The sequence below is a fragment of the Camelus dromedarius genome, chromosome 13 (genome assembly GCF_036321535.1).
Source record: "Camelus dromedarius isolate mCamDro1 chromosome 13, mCamDro1.pat, whole genome shotgun sequence".
Taxonomy (NCBI): Eukaryota; Metazoa; Chordata; class Mammalia; order Artiodactyla; family Camelidae; genus Camelus; species Camelus dromedarius.
The window spans coordinates 26,708,296-26,730,815 of NC_087448.1; the positions used below are offsets into that span (position 1 = coordinate 26,708,296).

The 22,520-nt window shown below is 39.1% G+C and overlaps 1 protein-coding gene and 1 pseudogene across 3 annotated transcripts in view; both read left to right on the forward strand.

Annotated features, from left to right (window-relative positions):
• Positions 1–5,514: 5,514 nt before the first annotated feature.
• On the forward strand, positions 5,515–6,129 carry LOC105101773 (MORF4 family-associated protein 1-like; annotated as a pseudogene).
• A 1,152-nt stretch (positions 6,130–7,281) lies between these two features.
• TBC1D4 (TBC1 domain family member 4) overlaps positions 7,282–22,520 on the forward strand; it is a 173,917-nt gene continuing 158,678 nt past the window's right edge. Inside the window, exon 1 of one of the 3 annotated variants that reach the window (XM_064493086.1) lies at positions 7,282–8,449. In XM_064493086.1, coding sequence (XP_064349156.1) covers positions 7,952–8,449 — 498 coding nt within the window. In that variant the 5' untranslated portion in view covers positions 7,282–7,951. The remainder of the gene's footprint in view (positions 8,450–22,520) is intronic. The other 2 variants (XM_031466119.2, XM_031466120.2) reach the window with 2 other exon arrangements.

A 22,520-nucleotide genomic window follows, 5' to 3' on the forward strand; every position in this document is an offset into this window, starting at 1 on the left:
TCATTAGGTTCAAGAGAAAATAATTAATAGTATCCATGTAAATCCATTTAATTCTGAAGAGCATAAATGTGAAATTTCACTAAAATGATAAAGGAATGTTCAGTGCAGGAAATGTTTAATCTTTCCCTACTAATATCCTCATTCAAATATACAGTATTCCATAACTTGTGGTTGACTTCACATGTTTGGCTGATGTGGAGCTGTCTGGCCTAAAAGCATGCATTAAATAAATGCTCATTTTAACCCTGTGTTTCCTTTCGCCCCTCAAATAGACAACAGAGTTTCTCAGACCACTCAAGGCACTTCTGAATTTTGCAGTAGGAGGACAATGGGTATTGTACAATTAGCCTTATGGTAGAAAAAAATTTGTTCCCTCTGCAGAAAAGTTTTCCTTCTGAAACTAACTGATTCTATTGTTCGACATTCAAGAGAGCTCGAAACTCATTCATTCACCAGACTTTTATTAATCACCTTTTGTGTGCCAAGCACCTTACATTTGATTAGCAATCAGTTGCTGTGTATTCCATTCTTTTTCTACAACATTGCTTTCATAACCTGCTTATATTGTGCCTCAGTTTCCTAATTAAAAAATAAGACACTTTAATAATTCTTGTCATACATTTATCTGTCAAGAGCATTAAGAACTAGCACCTATGTTTGCAGTGTGGGCTGAAGTAAATGAAGAATTTCTTCAATTTTTGTGATGACATCTTAGACAATGTCAAAGACAAAGTGTGGTTAATTTCTTTGAATATTCCATGAATGTTTGAAAAAATCTGTATTCTTTCTTTTTTAATGACCAAAATGGTAGACTAGGAAAAATATAGAAAAATGTATGTTGAACAAAATGTTACTATTCTTAATATAAGAGATTCTGTAATTTGATCCTTGTTAAAAAATACAGGCAAAAAATATGAGCACCAAAACCTTTAGAAAGAAATCAGTAAATATGAAGATTCTTGTTATTCCTTTCTTTGTTTTTTCATTCGTTATTTTCCTGATTTCTAGACTTACTTTATTACTTCTTACTATTTCTTTGAGTTTTTTCCATGACTTTTTTTCTATTTTTTTGTCGAATTCTTAGTTCATTTATTTTCATTCATTCTTTCTTTTTCATTTTGATAAGTATTTTAATCCACGTATTTATCTGTATTCCACAAGTTTTGACGTACAATTCCTTTTTAAATTAAATTCCATATATTTAAAATTTTCTCTTACAATTTTCTTTTTAATTAGGAGTATTCAATATCATGTTTTTTACTTTTCAGATATGTGGACTTTTAAACCTATGTTTTTGATTTCTAATTTACCTTGAATAATAATCAGAAAACATATTCTATATGATAGCAGTTTTTTGGAATTTGTGAGTTTCCTGGATGACCTAGTGCATAGTCATTTTTAGCTTCCTTCACAGGTGCTCCATAAAAATTTTGTATTCTCTATTCATTTATTCATTATATATATTTAACATGTAAGTCAGGTTATCAAAATGTATTAATTTGATTTTATTTAGTTTATTTAATCTTATAGTATCAGAGAATGATTTGTTAAAGTCCTCAAATATTTATCTTTCCTGTCAATCTTTTAGTTGCTGTTTTATGTATTTGGGGACAGTTTATCCAGTGTGTATGTATTTTAAAATAATATCATCTTCTTAATATTTATACTGGCAAATATTTCTTCATGATCCCCTTCATTACCCTTAAATTCTATTTAATCTGATACTGAAACCATGACCCTAATTCTTTACATTTATATATGCTTGAAATAGTTTCTTCTATTTATTTTCAATGTTTCTATTATATCATTTTATTTTAAAAATGATTCTGTAAATAGCATATTCCTGGATTGTTAAGTCTTTATCTTTTGGTCTGTTAGATTGACCAATTTACATTTATTATAGTTACTATATGGAGATACTTTAGCTGTACTGTTTTAAGTTTTCTATTTATCACACTTTATTTTTGTTTCCTTTCTTTTCTTTTTTCTTTTTATTCCCTTTTCCTTCCTAGATCAATATTCTACTGGTTTAAAAATCATATGTTGTATATCTGGTTTTCTAGTACTTATCTTTTATTTATTCCCTCTCTCTTTGTCTCTATTTCTCAAATTTGGGAAATTTTTTTTAGTATTGAGAGCAAGAGAAACTGTGAGCATGTAGCATTCCAGATCTTTTGCCTTTGCCAGGTTCTTAGCTTTTGAAACCTGAAAGCTAAGAATGGACTCTTTTGTTATCTGTGTTCTGCTGTGTCATCACGTCCCTGAAACAGTGAAGATGCAATGCCCTGGCTGCCTCGGCTAGGGGAAGGTCACAGGGAACAAGAAACAATAAGGGGTAAACTCTGATGTTATCTCCAAATTTTATTCAGTCACAAACACTTGCGTTCTGTTTACTATCTCCAGTCAGAACTCCATCTGGATGTTGGAGAGGTATTCTGTTATTTTCTAGTCTTTTATAATTAGCTTATGGACATATTTAGTATGTTTACCTGAAATTAGCTAGTTAAATCATTTGGTATATCACCTCTGTGATATTAAAATCTCCTCTTAATCTTTAGTTTCTCAAATTCTCATTTGCCAGTTCAATTCATTCATTCACTCAATATTTATTAAGACCCTATTCAGGTCAGCTACTGTGCTTTCTATTGGAGAAAAACACAGTCCAAAACAAATAATTCCTTCTCTCAAGATACTCTCTTTGGGGTGGGGGACACAGACAAACCACTCAATAATTATAAATGTAGTAAGGGCTATCATAGTGAAATGTATTTTTTTTTTTTTAAAAGAGCAGTGAAGAGAGGGCCACTAACTCTGACTGGGAAGTAAGAAATATCTCACAGAAGATAAGACTCTTGAGTTGGCTCTTGAACTGTGGATGAGGATTCCGGTAGTGAAGGATGGGGGAAATTCAAGTTGTGGGCAGTCGGAAGAAGAGCAAGAGGGGAGGGAATCCTACAAAGCTCCATAAAGACATGAACATGTAACACATCTGGGAATGGAGAGGTGGTCTGGGTGAGGGAGTGGGGAAAGGAGGAGCAGCAAACATAAGACTAGAAAGATTTGTGCTTTGAGCTTTAGGAAATATGTATTCATTTAGAAATTTTTAAGGAGGGAAGAAAAGTAGACATTAGGAGAGGGCACAGAATGGAAGAGAGAGAAAAGAGAGAGAGAGAGAAGCACAAGAAAGAGAGAGAGAAAAAGAGCACACTCTTGGGCTTAGAAGCAAGGAAACTAAGAGATTGCAGCAAACCCTTCCAGTCTCACACCGCCACACTCCCTCAGGCCCTTATATTTCTCATATAGTATAAAATTTTAAGCTAGGATTTGACTGAATGTTACAACTGCTATTAATGCTGACACTATTCATTTAGATTGTGATATTAGTGGAGCACTTTAAAAAATATATATATATATATATATATTTATATACGTATATTTTCATATAGATATCCAAAGATAACTTTTGGATATCATAGGTAGTGGTGCCTAGAATGCCTCCATTCAGGAGATACTTCTTATAGATTGTTGGAAATGTTTTTCATAAGCATATTCTTTGGCTTTTTTGGTGGAGGGGGTGGTATTGAGAGTGGAAGGGCTAGGGGTCAGAAGTTGATTTATTGCCCAGTCATTTAGGAAACACATAGACCTTCATATTTTGTATAATAGCCACCAAACATTTCTAATTATATTTTGTCATCTTTTTCTAAATTCAAGTGATCAAATACATAATTGAACACTTTTTATATGCATACAATTCTCTGAAGTTCTGCAGGGGATACAACGGTGATAAGAAACGACTAGCTTACCACTTAGCTCATGCATGTAATAAGTCAAATTGTATAAATGATAACAAATCAAGTTATATAAGATGAAATATATTACATCTTAGTGGCTTAACAAAGCAAACAAGCTTATTTCCCACTCATAAGAGGTGTGATGTGCGCCTGGGGAATTCTTCCAGGACAGCTGCCCTCTGTGTGTTGGTTCAGCATTCCTGGCTGCTTTGATCATGAGGAACCTCCATATAGACATGTTTCCATGGTGACCACGGAAGGGGAAGAGTGGGACTGGACAGCCAGAGTGGGCTGGCAATTAAATGCTTCTACTCAAAATGTGACCCAAGTCACTTCTGCTCATCACTGTCAAAACTAGTCTGATGACATGTCTAACTTTAAGAGAGCAGGGAAGAGCTAGCTTCTGAGTGGAGAGGATCAGATACTGGTAAAGAGCAATAACGTTCACTAATGCATAGTAAGATAAACACCACAAATAAGAGAGGGCTAAGGGCGTTCCATGGCAGGAAGCAATCACACGTACGATGTCATGTAATTAAAGATCATGCTCCTGTTTTTCTGTGAGCAAGTGAAAGTTATCTGTTGCTTCGCTTTGCTTTACCAGTAGAAAATGGCCTGCTAGGGCTCCAGTTGAATCCCAGCTCCCAAACTGGTTGCTTTGGTAGAACCCAGAAGGCTCCATACTTTCCCCAGGCCTCTGTTCTTTCTCTTTTGTAGATCTCAGATGATATGGCCTAGGGAAATGGGATCTGTATAAGAGAGATGCTGGTAAGATTCTATGAGGTTTCAGTCACAGTCCAAGAACTTTTCACTGCTTCTTGAAGACGTGGTTCTACTTTGCACAAAGGTGTGGTGGTGTGAGTAAACCAAATAAGTAAATCTAACCAATTCATAATGTCTTTCTCTTGGAGCTTAAATTCTATTTACAAGAGAGCCAGGGGGGTGCAACCAAAAACTCAACATACTAATAATGGCAATAGATCATAGTGATCTTACATAAAGCATAAAAAAAATCTTACTTAGACCACGGCTTTATAGAAAGTGACAAGTAAGAATACCATTAAAATAAACAAAAGAACAAACAAACAAAAAACAACAACAAAAAAAGAGACAGAGAGAAACCTGGTTTTCACTTTTCCTGCAAGCCCTTGGAGAAAATTGGGAACTTTCAATGTATTTCCCATTTATTTTGCTTACCTTTTATCTAACTCTTAATTATAATTCAGTAAGAGTAAAAAGAATGAAAATCCAATTTGCTAAAAAAAAAAGTATACCTCTCTGTTTTAAATATAGAATGATTGAATTATCCCTAATGTTTTTTGAGTTCTTTGTAAATATATATTACTACATATAAAATGGTGAGAAATCCCTACATGAGCTCTGAACTGAGTTTATACAATGAATAAAATGTAATTTTTCCATATTTTAAGAATTTGGCGACACTAAAAGCTAGGAAGATTCATACAATGTTCTATTTTGAAGTGCAATTGGAGTTAAAAATACTTTATTGTGATCTTGTTTATTGCTCCACAGTTTGCGTGTGAGGCCGTCTCTTCCCAGAGCAGTTGTGAAGCAAAAGGCTTAAAGGGAAAAATTTTGAAAGACAGTTTGGGAGTACTACTGAGAAGGGTGTGGATCACTCTCACTCAAGCAGTAACTGTTGATCAGCAGTCCCGGGGCAGGGGTAGGTGACTGTGGTTCTGAAGACGAGGAGGGAAAGATGCCCCCCTTAGACCTGGACCAGGTGTTAGCATTGGAGGAAGTGGAAGTGCTGGAGTCCAAGGAAGATTTAGAGCAGTTCCTGCTTCCAGGCATAAGGGGATGCAAGCAGAGATTGTGACTCTCACTCGAGAGCACAAAGAGCACTAGGCAGCCTATCTGAGGACCAAGAGCAAGTTGTGGAAGATGGACAATATGCTCATCCAAATAAAAACGCAGGTAAAGACCTCGGAGGAGAAAGCCTGGAATCATCTTCCGCATCCTAGTGGGGAAGCTGACGAGAGTGTCAGAGTGGTGCCTGAAGGGGAGTAGAAGGCCAGGGAGATTTAGGAGATGTCAGAGGTGTTGGTGGAGCTGGATTGGCAGATCGAGGAAAGGAAATCGTTCTAAAGGAGGGTTGACATTCGCCACTGATGGATTCTGGTCAGCTGGTGAGGATGGGCTGACACCTGGAGAAAACTGAAACAGCTTGTCATTTTCTCTACTCTGTTCTTGTATGTTTTTTTCACCCATGTAACAGCTTCAGGGTCAGTGGTTGGTGACCTTGATATGGGTTTAGATTGCCAAATGTATTTGGTTCCTGAAAAATAACTTGAGAAATACTCTCATAAGGGAAATGGGCTTAATCAAAAGTTGTTTCAGTGGTCATATTTATTTTTGTTACTTTGCAGGTGTTTTTGAAATGTTGAGCATGGCCTTCTATTTTGCTGTTACCTATGTGACCTGATTGTTCTCTGGAACTTTGGAGCACCCACGTGAAGGCTTGGGGTCAGAATCTTCCAACTTTAGAGGGGCAGTGGAAGGCACTGCTTGGATGTAGCTGCTGAAGAATGTAGGCATGAGACTGCTTTGGATGAGACTGGGAAAAGCTAAGGGACAATTGGATATGGAAGATGGTTGGGCACATATTTGGAACTTGAAAACCTCTGCAAGACCAAGGAGGAGAGCTATGTTTTGTGACATGTTTTGTGTATACTGTATAACCTATAAGGGAGTTTATTTCGACAACTTACCTGGCCCTAAACGACAAAGAAGTTTGAATAGGGAGTGATGGATCATACTTTATACTGCAATATCCTCACGCATTACAGGGGTTTAAGAGTATGGCATCTAAGAGACAATCTACCAAAAGTCCCTGAGACTGGAAAAAGGAAAATGCATCCTGAGGGCCCATTAAATCCCTTCTAGGGTAGTAGACCTGACCAGGATTTGAGGTCAAAGCCAAACATGTAACAAGTATTCGCTTGCCTTGAAAAACAAAATACTAAAAAGCCTTAAAATTTTTTTTGTTCAGATGACCAAAGCCCTTATGAGTGTTAATAAAAGAATCATAAATATATTCCTTTTGAAATGGGAAAAATTTTTCATCGTAATATCATGGTTCAAAATTCGAGTATTTTTTGAGATTGTTAGGAAACAAGATTCAGAAATTATTATGCAGGCTTTAGAAGGAATTGAAACCAATTAAGTATGATTAATTTAAAAAAAAATCCCAGCGCCCCACTGAGAGTGGCCGCCTCTCCAGGGGGCAGCAGAGACGCCCAGAAGAAGACGGAGATCTTGGCTGCTCGACAGAGGCCGAGTTGGTCCGGGCAGTGCGGGCAGCAGGAGCAGGACTGCTGTCCTAGGGGCTGATTGGATGGTCGGTCTGGTATCCGGGCCGGAGAAAGGCGAAGAGGTGACTTCACAGATAAGCTTTTATAGGCGACGCTCTCCGCCCGCCGGACGGGAGGCGGGGTGGCAGCCGATTGAAGAAGCAGCCTGGAAGGAAGGAAGGAGCGAGGGAGGGACGGGAACAGTTGGAGGAGGAGCAGCGAGCTGGGCTGCGGCGACCTGGGAGGGGAGCGGCCGCCACGAGGCCACGTTTTGTTTTTGCTATTTTCCATCGGAATAGTTCTCGCAGGCCTTCCCCGAGGACTGACTGCGCCGAAGCCCGGCGGCCCCGACCTTCCAGGTGACAGCCGGTCACCCTGGTAGGAGTCAGCTCCTCCCCAAGTCACCCCCTCCCGCCCACAGCCCATTCCCCGCCCTGCCTCCCAACGCCCGCCCGTGGCGAGCGCCGCGGCCGCAGCGGTCCTGCAGCGCCTGAGCGGGCGGCCCTCGGCGTTGTGCTCTGACCCGCGGAGCCGCGGCCTTGGAAGGGGGAAGCCCGGCCTCAGGCGCGAGCCGGAGAAAGGGGGAAGACGATTTAACCCGCCCTCTACTCCCAGTCCGGCTACCGGGCGCTCCCCCCGTGCCCGCTGCCCGAGTCTCCGCGCCGCTCCCGGAGAAGTGCCGCATGGGGCAGGGCCGCTGAAGCGCGGAGTTCGGGGTCGCGCCGAGGACGGCGCAGGGGTTCCGCGCGGCAGTTGGCACAGTTTCCGCGGCGCCTTCAACGCAGGAGCTGGGGGCGCGGCGCGCCTACCCCGCCGCCTCCGTGCCCTGGTGAGGCGCGAGTTATGGAGCCCCCCAGCTGCATTCAGGATGAGCCGTTCCCGCACCCCCTGGAGCCCGAGCAGAGTGCCTCTGCGCAGCAGGGCCCAGGGAAGCCGGGCGACAAGCGGTTCCGGCTGTGGTACGTGGGGAGCTCGTGCCTGGACCGCAGGACCACGCTGCCCATGCTACCCTGGCTCATGGCCGAGATCCGCCGGCGCAGCCAGAAGCCCGAGGCAGGCGGCTGCGGGGCGCCGGCGGCCCGTGAGGTGCTCCTGGTGCTCAGCGCGCCCGTCCTGCGCTGCGTCCCCGCGCCCGGCGCCGGGACTGCTGGGGGCTTTGGCCCCGGAGCCGCGCAGCCCAACCCGGCCGTGTTCATCTTTGAGCACAAGGCTCAGCACATCTCGCGCTTCATCCACAACAGCCACGACCTCACCTACTTTGCCTACCTGATCAAGGCTCAGCCCGACGACCCCGAGTCGCAGATGGCCTGCCACGTTTTCCGCGCCACAGACCCCAATCAGGCAAGACCGCGGTTCCGAGGCGCGGGGTGGGGCGGGTCCGAGGCAACCTGGAGGAGTGGCAGGGCTGCAGGCGCTGGGGCCCCACGTTAAGGACCGACTCTGGTCCAGCTCCTGGCGCGCACCCTTCCCGTGGTGTGCTTGAGCGCAAGCTGGCCTCTCTCCTCAGACTCCGGGTCTGCAAGCTTGCTTTCAGGGGCGCACTGGGCGGCGGCAAGAGCTGACGACCCGCAGGGACGGGGAGAGAGGGAGGCAGGCGGAGAGGGGTTTCGGGACGGTGGAGTCGCTGGTGCGCCCTAGGAGGATGCGGGGAGCAGCGCGCATCCCGGAGGACGGCTATATCTGGGGTGTAACTGGAGATGGCGTGCCCAACCTTGGCAGGGTGTGTGCGTGCGTGCTTGTGTGTGTTTAAGAGGGAACGCAGGAGAGGGGTGGGTTGCTAAAGGCCCCGCACTCACTCCCAGTCTTGGTGAGTTCTGCACCTTAGCCCATTTGGACCGTCACTGCAGCACCTACAGGCCTCGGATCTGGGAAGCTGTTTCGGAGCCTGGTTTAGGGAGAAGTTCCTAGACGTTGTCAGACTGTCAGCAAAATACGAATCTGCATTTAGATGTTGAGAGGAAAGAAGACTTTTTTTTGCACTTTTTTAAACACTTTTTTTTAAACAATTGGATACAGAATCAATGCCTGCTTGAGTGATTTTAAAATCAGTGTCATAGAAGAGGTGAAAAATCTCTTTTCTAATATCGTTTCTCCAGAGTTTACTAAATCGAGGTACCTCTTACCAAACAGTGCATTTTTACTTCCTTAAAAAAAAAAAAAAACAAAAACGGACGAGGCCGTTTAATCTTCCGGAGAGAGGGATCTAAACAATCTTTACCACAGTGATTGTGTCTTGGAAAACAGCTTCCCCCGCTCTTTAACAAAATGTTTAAGGAGTTTTTTTTTTTGGTTTTTTTCTTTTTTTTGTTTTTACCGTATCAGAAGCCCTCAAATGCTGTTTTTGATACTGATATTTAAGGTTTGAGTAAAGTGCTTTGGATTCTTTGGGAAAATTGTGTTGTCTAAATATAAAGTCTCAGTTGTACTTTGTGGTGGTTTCTTTAGTAGCTGGGAAATTAATAGTCAGATGAGAAAAACATCCTGTAAGTAATGCTTTAATTTAAAAACATTCATTAATTCTAGTGTCTGTAATTGACTTTCTGTTTGTCCAGTAGTTTTTCACAATGGTTCTGTAGCTGAGTTGAAGAAAATAAAAGCTCATTGTCTTAGATTTCATCAGTTACTTTTTAAACTGGTTTAACATCCTAAGGCTCAGAATTCCCAGTGTGAAGAGAGCAATTTTAATACATGTGACCGCTGTTACATTATGGTAAAAAAGAACCTTGTTACAGATTGCCTCAGGATCCTAACCATGATTCAGATGAGTTTCACTTTATACTTAGTTGTTCAAAATTTATTTTTAGCTTTCAGTTATGTTGAAATTGGAGTGCAACATGTTTCTTTATTTCTGAAAGTTTTCGTCATCTTTATTGTATTAAGCTTTTGGAGTTCTGTCAGTGAGATGGAAGTAGTTGCATTTTTCCAGGACTTTAAGAAAAGTTTCATGGTACTTGGTGGTCATTTTCTTCAGATTTGATGCATGACCCATCGTTGATAATTTCAGTGATGGTCAAAGTTTGTTTATGGGTTATGGCACCTTAAATTCTCAACAGTAGTTGTTGAGTCTTTCCTGGACTCATTGGAAGGTCAATTAAAATATCCCCTGTTATTTCCCTTCATTTTGTATTTAGCCTTTAGAGGCTGAATGTGCTATTACTTTACAAATAATAACATACTTGGGCTTATTTCCCCTCTTTGGTCCTATAGGAGCGGTAGAAGCCATATGGCTTTTTGATAAAAGAAAAAAAACTTTTCCTGTTTATTGCCATTTCCCAGTTGAGTCTTTGATCTAAAGATATGGACTTCTATTTGCTCCAAACCTAGAGAGTTCCTGGCAGAGGATCATTAGTTTGAAAGGCCAGATGTTGTCTGCCTGAGGATTATCTCCAGCCATAAATCAGGGGTTACAAACTCAAAGGGCTGGGAAGAGGGTTGAGTAAGGATAGAGGAGGACTAGACAGCGATGTCCTTTCTCAAGGTGCTGCTTGTTGGAGCTTCTGGTTTCTCAAGAGAAAATGGAAATCTGGATTTTTATGTATGAGTCCACATTTTCAAGTATTCAGAAAATTCTTAAACATTCAAGAATCGTATCTGGGCTAAACAAAACACACCTGAGAGTTGGCTTCAGCGATCTAAGGGCTGCCACTTTTGATCTGGGGCATAAATTTTTGTTCAGTGGACACGTGTAGTCATCAGATACTGTGTGCTGTTTGTCACATTTCCTTTTGAAATGGTGGGGAGAGTTAGGACGATCTGGGGGGAAGAATTTATAAGTAAAACTCCCAGAAGTGATGATTCTGCAGTTGAACTTGTTAAAGGGAGGAATTCATCACATTGTTACCATCCAGCAGTATGCCTCATGCAGAGCAGAACCCCTGCATGGTTCTGAGCATCTTTGACTTGAAAAGGAAGACCTGCTCTTTGCTTTGCCCCTGAGTTCTACATGTGAAGTAGAGAATTGTTTAGTTGGACTTTAAGATTATTGTTGAGTGTCTCCTCAGTGTTGTCCACAGTCGCTGAACAAAGTATGGAGGTAGCCTAGAGCAGAAGGCCTGCAAAGGTCCCGAAGTAAACTTGCCCCTGCTTTGTCTCTCATGCCTGTCCCTTTTCCGAAACAGGCCTGTCAGTAGAATGAGCATATAATTTATTGTTTAATCTAGGGACAATTTTTATTGAGAAAGGGGTGCCCCTTTTAACATCATTAACATCACACAAGCATAACAAGTATAAACCTGGACCCTTTAGGGCAAACCAGGACATAAGTGACCATCGCTAAATGGCAGAGTTTGTGTTCATGCCAAGCCATCGAGGTGGAGGATTGTGGTTCCTATATATATGTATATATATAATGATAATGTTTTGCAGAATATCTGCTTAGACGTCTTTTGAAGGGTGGATCTACATGTGACATCAGAGATGGGAAGTGCTGTCTGAGTAGCTCGGGTCTGTTGTGGGGGTTGCCATAGTGACATGCCCTCTGGCTCCACAGCTTCTTGGTGGGTGAGAGACAACCTAAGGCTGTTAACCTGAGTCAACCTGGAGAAGCGCTCAGCCAGAATGGTCTGATGCAGAGCTGTTTCTCCCAGGTACAAAGAGAGGTGGGGGTTGGGAGCAAATGAACTAGTTCCAGGTTGAATATAGGCCAATACAGTTGGGTACCCATTTATCCAAGCCTATGTAGTCTTGCACAGGAGGAATGTCAGCCTTAGCACATTTCAGCCAGACTTGGATATTTGAACAATATAGTAAAAGTGCTTAAATATACACCCTTTAAAAAAATCACACTGGCATAAATGGAATTCTAGACTTAAAATTGGTTGGAGACCCAAGAATATCTGATTCTCCACCTAAGATCTTGGGTAAGTTGCTAATATTCTTCAAATTCTTATCTTTATTTACTTTCAGAAAGAGGCTATATATGTACATTATTATCTCCATTTCCCTATTAAAAAGCAGAGATTGTTCTATGTTATGTATACTTTACCATATATAAAAAGCTAATGTTTATAAATATTGTTAGAGATTAAAGGTGTTAATTATCATTTGCATGAGACTTTTAACAGCATGAAAGTTTTATTTCATAATTATAAGAGTAATCATGTAAAACACAAAAATATGATTGTCGTCATTTTCACTGGTTTTGTTTATGTATGTATTTCTTGAAGCTTGCAAGAATGTACTTTCAAAGAGACTTTACACCAGTTTTTTTCAGCTCCAAGTTCTCTAAGTCTGTTTTTTTTGTTCCTATTAAAATATTCAGCATTTTCTGAACTTTATTCAGATAACTGATTTTCAACTTAATTTTTGTTGATATATTTCAAGAAGGTCACTTTTTAGTTCATCTTCATAGTTGAGGGTCAGTGGCTTTGAGAGTATACTAATAAAGAAACCAGAGAAATTGAATCTGGAAGTGTTTGCGTTTCTCTGCTTTCCTAGTACTTTGTGCTGTTCTGCACAGGTACATCTCTCTCTCTTCTCTGGTTTTCTGTGGTCGTTTTTTTCAGTTCTCTCCCTTCCTGATCTGAGGTGGAGGTTAATTTGCCCTGGCTCTGTGGTAGAATCTTGACTATAATATCTGGGGAAAAGGTAAAAATGTGTGTCCAGAGCCTCCCACTTGTGAAGGGAGTATTAGAAAAAAGATGAGGATGTTCAGTATGACGGTTTGTTTATCATAAATCGGAGGTTTTCAGACTTGAGTGTGTGTCAGAATTACCTGGTGGGCTTTTTAGAACAGACTGCTGGGTCCTATCCTCGGTTGCTGATGCTGTCAAGTTCCCTGATGATGCTCAAGACTATTGGCCTGGGGGACCATAGTTTGAGAACCACTGCTGTCAGTATTTTGTTCATCTGGTTGGGTATATGACCACTTCTGTTCTGTGAGGTTTTTTTTTTTTAATTTATTTTTATTTGGGGGGGCAGGTAATTAGGTTTATTTACTTATTTATATATTTGTTGATGGAGGTACTGGGGATTGAACCCAGGACCTTGTGCACACTAAGCAGGCACTCTGCCACTGAGCTATACCCTCCCTCCCAGTTCCGTTGGTTATTTTTGTCATCCTTCTCAGACTTAAAGTTCAGGGTTAAGTGTGAGGAAGGATAGTATCTGACTACAGAAGAATTTTTAAAAACTTTTCATTTCCTAGCTTAATAGCTTTGCATATCTTCTCTAGTTAGACATTATTCTGCCAGGCATGAAAAGACTAGCCATGAGTTGAATGACAACTTTACCTTTCAAGCCAAAGTTTTAAGTTCTGCAGGTGGAATAAACAGTTTTTTTAGGAATATAGTCTAATGTTAAATTATGATAAGTTTTTGCAAAAATTACAGCTTTAGTTATTTGCATCCAGAGAAATAACTGCATTCAGCATGTTTGATATATTGGCTATTAAGAAAACAGGCAAAAAGAAATAGAGAGTTGACAGTTTGGTAAGATTTTTGGCCACTCTGAATATTTATCGGAGACATTTCTTCCTTCTTTCTTTCCTTCCCTCCTTCCCTCCCTGTCTGCCTTCTAAATCTCAGAGTCTTTGTTTTGTTAAAATCACCTGGATGGTGGTTTCAGACTCTCATTTCTTTGGGGAGTCTAAAAGACTCCCAAAAGCCACTGAGATATATTGTTACTTAGATGTATCCTCTTGTAAAATGAGGGACAGATAAATTATAATTTAATTTAGTAGTATATTCAGAATTATTGTCTAGGAAAAGGATTTTGCTTGAAATGTGATCTACATAAAATATTAATACAAATTTAATAACTCACTGGGAGATATCAACTACTCATGACATTGGCCTGTTACTTTAAGGTTGTAATGTGTTACTGTTCATCATAGTATGTCTGTCTGAGTAGCTTTTTAATTCTTTTCCTTGAGAGCTAACATTTATTGAGCTCTTGTTAGGTGATAGTACTGCCTTTTGCTCTTTTCTTAGGTTATTACATTTTATCTTTACAGTAACTGTGTAAAATCTATACCAGTCTTCCTCTCATTTTACAGATGAAAAAGCTGAGGTATAGAAAGGTTAAATTATTTTCCCAAGGACGTAAGGCTTGAAATAGTAGAAGCAGGTCTAGTCTGTGCAGTTCTCTTATTTGCTACTCTGGAATGCAGTTGTTGAGAAATGATCAGTTGTTAGTGTCATAAAGTTTTATACGATCACTTTTTCCTATTCTTTATAAAATACAGTTATTTGATTTTGTATTCCAGTTTTATTGAGGTATAATTAACAAGCAAAAAATGTATATTTTTACAGGTACAATGTGATGTTTTGATATATATATCAAATGAAAGGATCACCACAATCAAGCTGATTAATGTATCTTCACCTCATGTGGTTATCTTTTGTGTGTGTGTATAGTGAGAAAACTTAAGATCTAGTCTTTTAGCAAATTTCAAGTGTACACTATTGTATTATTAACTATAGTCACCATGCTCTATGTATGTTAGATCTTCAGAACTTCCTCATCCTGCGTAACTGAAAGTTGGTACCCTTTGACCAACATCACCCCATGTCTCCCATCCCTCAGCCCTGGCGATCACTATTATACTCACCGCATTTATGAGTTTGACTTTTTAGATTCCATGTATAAGTGAGATCATACAGTATTTGTCCACTTTTCCCCCACTTTTATATTAAAAATCTCCACAGTTAAATACACTTATTAAATTTGTAAAATAATAATGAAATGCTGAATGCACGTTTGCCAGTATATATTTTTGTTTTAATGGAAAGTAAAAAGTCTGTATGATTTGTTAGGCTGTTGAAGCTGAACTCTGGTATATCTTTTACACAGTGTTCTTAGGAATGGCAGGGAAGTAAACTATGAGAGTGTTTGCAACCTTTATAACTACTTTAGTTTAGAATAAGAAATCTCTAGGATATGTTTTTAAGAATAGGTACAACCATGCATTTGAATATATTTTATTGAATTGTGAAGTATATAAATACTGTAGAGAAAACAATATGTCAATTTTAAGGTTAGATAAAGCCCAGTGACCTGATGGACTGATGTATAATTTTGCAGGAGTTCAAATAGGGAAAAAGGGTTCAAAAATATAGTAATGACAGGGTCCACAGTGACACTGGCCTGCTGCACCTGTGCTGAAGCATCCAGTGCCATAGTCACAGTGTCTTTCATCACACTGAATTTAGGTTGTCAGTGTGGCAGTTGCTGGTTTTATACTTTGTAGCTATTTTGTAAATTGGTTTTGGTTTTAGAGTTGTTTAAAAGCTAGAGATATAAATATATACATTTATATTGAGATTTTTGGGAACATATTTAAATAGAGTAACAGTAAAATAATTATGTTAACATCTTAATTTACCTTAAAAATATTTTTTATTGAGGTATAGTTGATTTACAATGTTGTGTTAGTTTCTGGTGCACTGCAAAGTGATTCAGTTATACCCCTTTTCACATTCTTTTATATATATTTCCCTTTTCACATTCTTTCCCATTATGGTTTATTACAAGATATTGAATATAGTTCCCTGTGCTACAGTGTTGGATCTTGTTGCTTATCTATTTTACATATAGTAGTTTGTATCTGCTAATCCCAAACTGCTAATTTATCCCTGTCCCCCTTCCCCTTTGGTAACTATAGTTTGTTTTCTATGTCTGTGAGACTGTTTATGTTTTGTAAATAAGCTCATTTTTACCATATTTTAGATTCCACATATAAGTGATATCATACAGTATTTGTATGTCTCTTTCTGACTTACTTCACTTAGTATGAAAATCTCTAGGTCCATCCATGTTGCTGCAAATGGCATTATTTCATTCTTTTTTATGACTGAGTAGTATTCTATCTCTCTCTCTCTCTCACACACACACACACACACACACACACACACACACCCATATCTTCTTTATCCATTCATCTGTCGATGGACATTTAGGTTGCTTCCATGTCTTGGCTATTGTAAATAGTGCTGCTATGAACATAGGAGTGCATGTGTCTTTTCAAATTAATAGTTTTCTCTGTTAATTTGTCTTTAAAAGTATTTTGAACCACCATAAATTTGGAAAACTCTGGGCTTAAATTTTCAGGTGTTAATATGGCCCCAGTCATGTATGATTGTATGACAGAAAGGGAATAAAATAAGAGATTAAAATTTTGGTTGATTTAATTTCAGATAATCTTAGCACAGGTTTTTTCACACCCATGAAAATGATATGGGAGTTATTCATTTTCAAGTTACTGATCCCTTTCAAGTTTCATTTCTTGTAAGAGGTTGGGTTGCAAAGAGTATCTCCAAGTAATGGGATCTTCCTGGTTAAATATAGAAGCCTAAATTTGCTGCTTCAATTGTTTCATATTATAGATGCCCTTAACTAGTTGGATAGTCTTCACTTTGGAACTGTTGTGAATTTTTGCAGGAATTTCTAAAATTCTTAAAATTGGAAGCATGGAATTTTTTGGTATCAATATTATATAACTTGTGAGTAGTTCATTATCAGTTTCAGATTCCAAGTCAAACAGTGCTTCTTGTTGAGCAAATCAAGTAGTCTTTTGTATCTCACAATTGTATCTTTTTTTAAAAAATTGAAGTATGGTTTATTTACAATGTTGTATTAGTTTCTGGTGTGCAGCAAAATGATTCAGTTATACACACATATATATTCTTTTTCATATTCTTTCCCATTATGGTTTATTACAGGATATTTAATATAATATAGTTCCCTGTGCTATACAGTGGGACCCTTGTTTATTTTATGTATAGTAGTTTGTATCTGCTAATCCCAAAGTCCTAATTTATCTCTCTTCCATCTTCTCCTTTGGTATTCATAAATTTGTTTTTTATGTTTGTGAGTCTGTTTCTGTTTTGTAAATAAGCTCATTTTTATTATATTTTAGATTCCACATATAAGTGATATCATCCTTGTATTTGTATTGTATTTGTATTTCTCTTTCTGGCTTACTTCACTTAGAATGATAATCTCTAGGTCCATCCCTGTTGCTGCAAATGGAATTATTTCATTCTTTTTTATTACTGAGTACTATTCCACTGTATATATATTTGTATACCATCTCTTCTTTATCCAGTCATCTGTTGATGGACATTTAGGTTGCTTCCATATCTTGGCTATTGTAAATGCTGCTGCTGTGAACACTGTGGTGCATGTATCCTTTCAAGTTACAGTTATCTCTGGATATATGTCCAGGATTGGGATTACTGAATCATATGGCAACTCTAGTTTTAGTTTTTTAAGGAACCTCCATACTGTTTTCCATAGTGGCTGCATCAATTTACATTCCCACCAACTATTTAGCATGATTCCCTTTTCTCCACACCCTCTCCAGCGTTTATTATTTGTAGACTTTTAAATGATGGCCATTCTGACAGGAGTGAGGTGATACCTTATTGTCGTTTTGATTTGCATCTCTCTAATAATGACTGATGTTGAGCATCTTTTTATGTGCCTGTTGGTCATTTATATGTTTTCTTTGGAGAAATGCCTATGTAGGCCTTCTGCTCATTTTTTAATTGGGTTGGGTTTTTTTTGTTGTTGTTGTTATTGAGTTGTATGAGCTGTTTGTATATTTTGGAAATTAATTCCTTATTGGTTGCATCATTTGCAAATATTCTCTCCCAGTTTGTAGGTTGTCTTTTTGTTTTGTTTATGGTTTCCTATGCTGTCTCACAGTTGTATCTTCTTATACATTTTCAGTAATAGGTTATATAATGTGGACAAATACATTTATGACTTGGGCTTGAACCAATAAACAAATCTTTTTTCAGGTCTCAGATGGCTCCTCGCTTTTTCAATTTACCTCTTGCCCTGGTTTCGGCCATTTAATTCTCATTAGCTGGGCAGTCTGGAGATTTTACTGAGTTTATTTGAAATTAAACTGATGGCCTTACTGCTTCATTCTTCAAATATTTCTTCTCCTTAGATTTCCAGCAACATGTTCCTTGTACCTGTTGGGAGACCCCATTTCTCTGTGTTGGATCTCCCTGATCCTGTTGCTCACTTTGAGACCACCTGATGACTACTGCCTGACTCTGTAAATATTGTACACTGCCTGCTTGATTGAATTTATTTCCAGTTTTGGAAGCTGGTCTTCTCTCTTCTGAGGGATGATCGGGTGTCTGGTCCTTGCCACTTCCTGTTGGCTCCTTCCAAAGCTGTTAACCATTGTGTACTGATTTTATTTTAGTTTTCATATGGAATTCTGCAAAGGTTTTTGGTGTGAGCATAGCCTAGTGGTGGTAGTGCTGGTAGAGGGCACGGCTCCTCTGTATTCATCCATAATTCTTTTATCTAACTTGAGGTAGGTTCCATAGGCTGGATCTAGGAAACTGGATTTCTGTCTAGTTTCTTTTCATTTTTAATTTAATTTTTTTGGTGGGGTGGAGGTAATTAGGTTTGTTTGTTTGTTTAATGGAGATACTGGGGATTGAACCCAGGACCTCATGCATACTAAGCACACAAGTCTAGTTTCTAATAACAATGTTAAAGCAATATGAAAGTGGGTGGTATTATATTTTATTTCTTGACAGGCCTTTATATTAACTTCCCCCATTGATCCTAAATTCAAGTGGTCAAGTTATTTTGTTAAAATAATAAATGACATTTGATAAATTTACTTGTTCTGTGTTCATGTAAACAAAGTGTGTTAGTTATAGCAATAGACTATTAACTAATAGTTAATATGTCATTAGGGATCTGGAAGTTAATGGTATTAAACCTTTCTTCCTATTGGAAGTTAGGTTGAAGATACATATTTGAAATTGTGTTGTTCATTTTAATAAGGGGGGTGTGAACATGAGTAAATAAAATCTATCTCAATATATGAGAAAGTACAGGCATTCTTTGGCGTAAAGAGTGTATAAAAACAATCTTTAGTTTGTTAACTATTCTTACAGAATAGTTAACAGAGTTTGTTAATCTCTTTTGCTTGATCCACCACAATTATCCAGTATTTGATTCTACCTAATAGTAATAGCTCTAAGCAATACATATTTATTTATTTTCTTGACCAGAGAGTCTCACACTTTAGCATGCATCACCTGGAGGGTTTGTTTTAATACTGATTGCTGGACCCCCACCCCCAGAGTTCCTGATTCAGTAAGACTGGGGTGAGGTCCAGACCTTACATGTCTAACAATTACTAGGTGGTGCTGATGCTGCTTGTCCAGAACCACACTTTGACAACCACTGCTCTAGACCAGGGGCTGGCAAACTATAGCTGTTAGTTTTGTAAATGCAGTTTTATTCAAACACGACCCCAGTCATCTGTTTACATATTCTATGCAGTGGTCTGTGGCTGCTTTCAAGCTACAGTGGCGGTATTGAGTATTTTCGACAGAGATCCTATGGCCACCAAGCCCCCAATTTTTATTTTCTGGCCTTACGTAGAAAATGTTCGCTGATCTCTGATCTAGACAATCTATTACAAATAGGCATCTTTGTCCCCATTTTATAGATGAGAAAACTAAGTCTGTAATTTTCCTTAGGACACAAGCCAGCAAATAGCAACAGCTCTGGGTTTCCAAACCTCACGCACTTTCTAAAACCCATTTTGTAAATTTTTGCTGATGGCTCCCAGATTTATCTCTATAGGTCAGCCCTCCCCTCTGAGCACCGGCTTTTTTTCAGATTCTCTAAATGCATACCTGACATCTGTACTTGAATATGTAGTTGCTGATACTTACAACCTAGGAATTACATTTGAGTCCTACTTTTCATTCCCTAATTGCTGTCTTTGAAGGAAGTCATCAGGTTGATTCTGCCTCCAAAACTTAGCTTTTAATATGTTCATGTCTCTCCAAGACCACTACCACCACCTGCGTCTAACTCCTCTCATTCTTGCTAGGACTACTAGACTCCTCCCAGCTGTTTTCCCTGTTTTACTGCTGTTTGCCTAGTGATCACTTCTTCAGTGGAGCAGTAGGAGTGGTGCATGTTCTTTTAGTGTCAGAATAATATGCAAATTCCTTCTCACGTGATCCTGTGAGACTCTGCCCCATAGGTCTCCCCAGTCTCATCGTAGACTGCTCCCTCCAGCATGCTCCCTACGTTTCAGCCATCCGTAACCAAGTCGGACTCAGAGCACTTCAAAACCTTTGCATGTGTGGTTCCTATCCTTTGCTAGATTAGTATTTTCTCAGGGTTCAGTTCTTTGCTTAACTCACATCTGTCTCTTCCTCAGATTGGCCTCCAGTGATGCTCTAAAGTAAAGCAGGTAGGAACCCCAATTTTTCACTTCTGTCTCAGCCCTTTATTTGTTTTCCTTTTGGTACTTACACATTTAAAATTAATTTTTTAAGCACTTTCTCTGGGTGCTGTCACCACCTCTAGAGTGTAAGCTCCAAAGGGCGAGTGATCTTGTCGGGTCATGGTTGTATGCCAAGGACCTAGTTCTGTAGTAAGTGTTCTTGCCAACAAAGTAAATGGAGTAAGAATTGGTCTCTGCCCTCAAGGAACTGAAGTCCACCAGTGAGAGTTTCAAGTCTACTGGCAATGACATACATAGGCTCTCTTGTTACCTTTTGTTTACTTTAACAAGTGTTGATTATACTGGTTGCACAATATTACTTTCTGTTACAAATGTTTATAATTTTAGAGACACCATAAATGCTTACAGTATTAACAAGGGTTATAAGGCAGACATTTAAAAATATGTGAATTAAGTAGTTTCTGAAAAAAACTTTGTAGACTAATTTGAGACTGACTCCCCCTCCCTCCCAATCAAAACACAGGAAGTTTAGTGAAGCTGCCAACCCAAGAACAGGCGTTTCCGTGGCCTTTTCTTTGAATGATGTGAATCAAGCATTCAGGCATCTGGAAGATGATCAGCAAGAGTGGTGTTGTGAATACATCCTTGCAAGAACTGGATATTTTTTAGTTTCAATTCAGTTGTTACTTAGGCTTCTCCGTGGAACTATGATCTCATTTGGAAGGCTGTTGACTTACAAAATCCTTTGAATAGCTACTGTAAGTTTTCACTCCCAAATCTAAGATGGACCTTTTTTTTTTTGGCACTGATTTTTAAGCCTATCCTAAAAAAAAAAGCAGGGAAGGCCTAAGATGTGTCTCAGTTTTTTTTTTTTTTAATCAAAAAGGGAAATGAATGCATGGAGAGGAGATCCCCCAGGGTGAGACCAGGGATGGGAAAGAAAAAACTATGGCCAGTGTCCACAGTGAACAGTTGACCGATAATAAGATGTACGATTTGTATTCTGGGTTTCTTTGTTTGCTTAAATAGCATGCCGTTGTGACAGAGTAATTACTTCCCTTACATTCTTTTTATCTAATGTCTATCATAAGAGCAGTTGATACATTAGTTTTAGTTTTCAGCGGCCACTGGGGCAGGTACCATGCTATATATAAGATAGTATTCATGCTCACCAGTATTCCCATGGGTTGGGGTTCTACTTTAAAGAAAAAAAATCACACAAGGAAAGAGATGACCTTGTTTTTCCAGGACAAATTAAAAAGTGCCATAATCATTTGCCTTTGTAAGTACAGGCCCCTTGTCTCTTCTTCTCCTTATTCTCTCATTGCCTTCAGGCATAATGTCTACAGCATCTCCACATTTTCTTCAGCATTTGGTCCCTTGCGTGGGGGTAGCAGATTCCCTCTTGCTCCACTGTTGAAGCAGTGTGTGTTTTCTAATGAGCGTCTCTGTTTCATCATCTACCTTTATTAATGATTGAAATGATCGTTGTAAACCTGCTTTCCATTGGTAAGGTTGGCTTGAAGACAATGCTGATGGTGCATTGTTCAAAACAGCTAATATGGCTGCATATTAATTAACGCAAAAAGCAAACATATGAATAGTTTAATAGCAAGTTTGCCTTTTACTGAGGTTGTTTTCTTTTGCTCCTGGAGTGGAAGATAAACTCTTAAGTCTCTTCTGTAGAAGGACAAGCTGTAACGTACCTACTGAATACGAGAGTTGGTCTTTGTTAGCAGTGGGCTTGAGGTACTCTGTTCACATCACCCCATTTACTTAGAAACCAGGCAGCTTAACAGCTGTTGTGTGTATGTGATTTACCAATGAGTGGTTTCTCTGGAGACACTGTTTGCTGTGATTTTGCTATGATTTTCTTCTGAGAGCAGAATTCTAGACATTGACCGTGGGAACCGACATATGTATGCCCTGTAATTTTTTCTTAGCTGCTTACATTTTCCACATGATTTATTTTTAAGTCATGCTGCCACCACGAAAGAGAATTACAACCGATGCTCTGCAGATAGTTAGATCTCCATACATCGAGTGGAGACCTTGATTAGTTTACTAAAATTGTTGATTTTAAAAAAAAGTTTAAATTTCCTCAGTAACTAATACTCCATAGGGCTTTGTATGTGTTTTTAGGTTTTGGTTCTTACTCTTAATGAACATGGTGTCTGTTTGTCTAATGCAGATAGGCTTTTATAATGCAGGAAAATCTCATCCTTCACT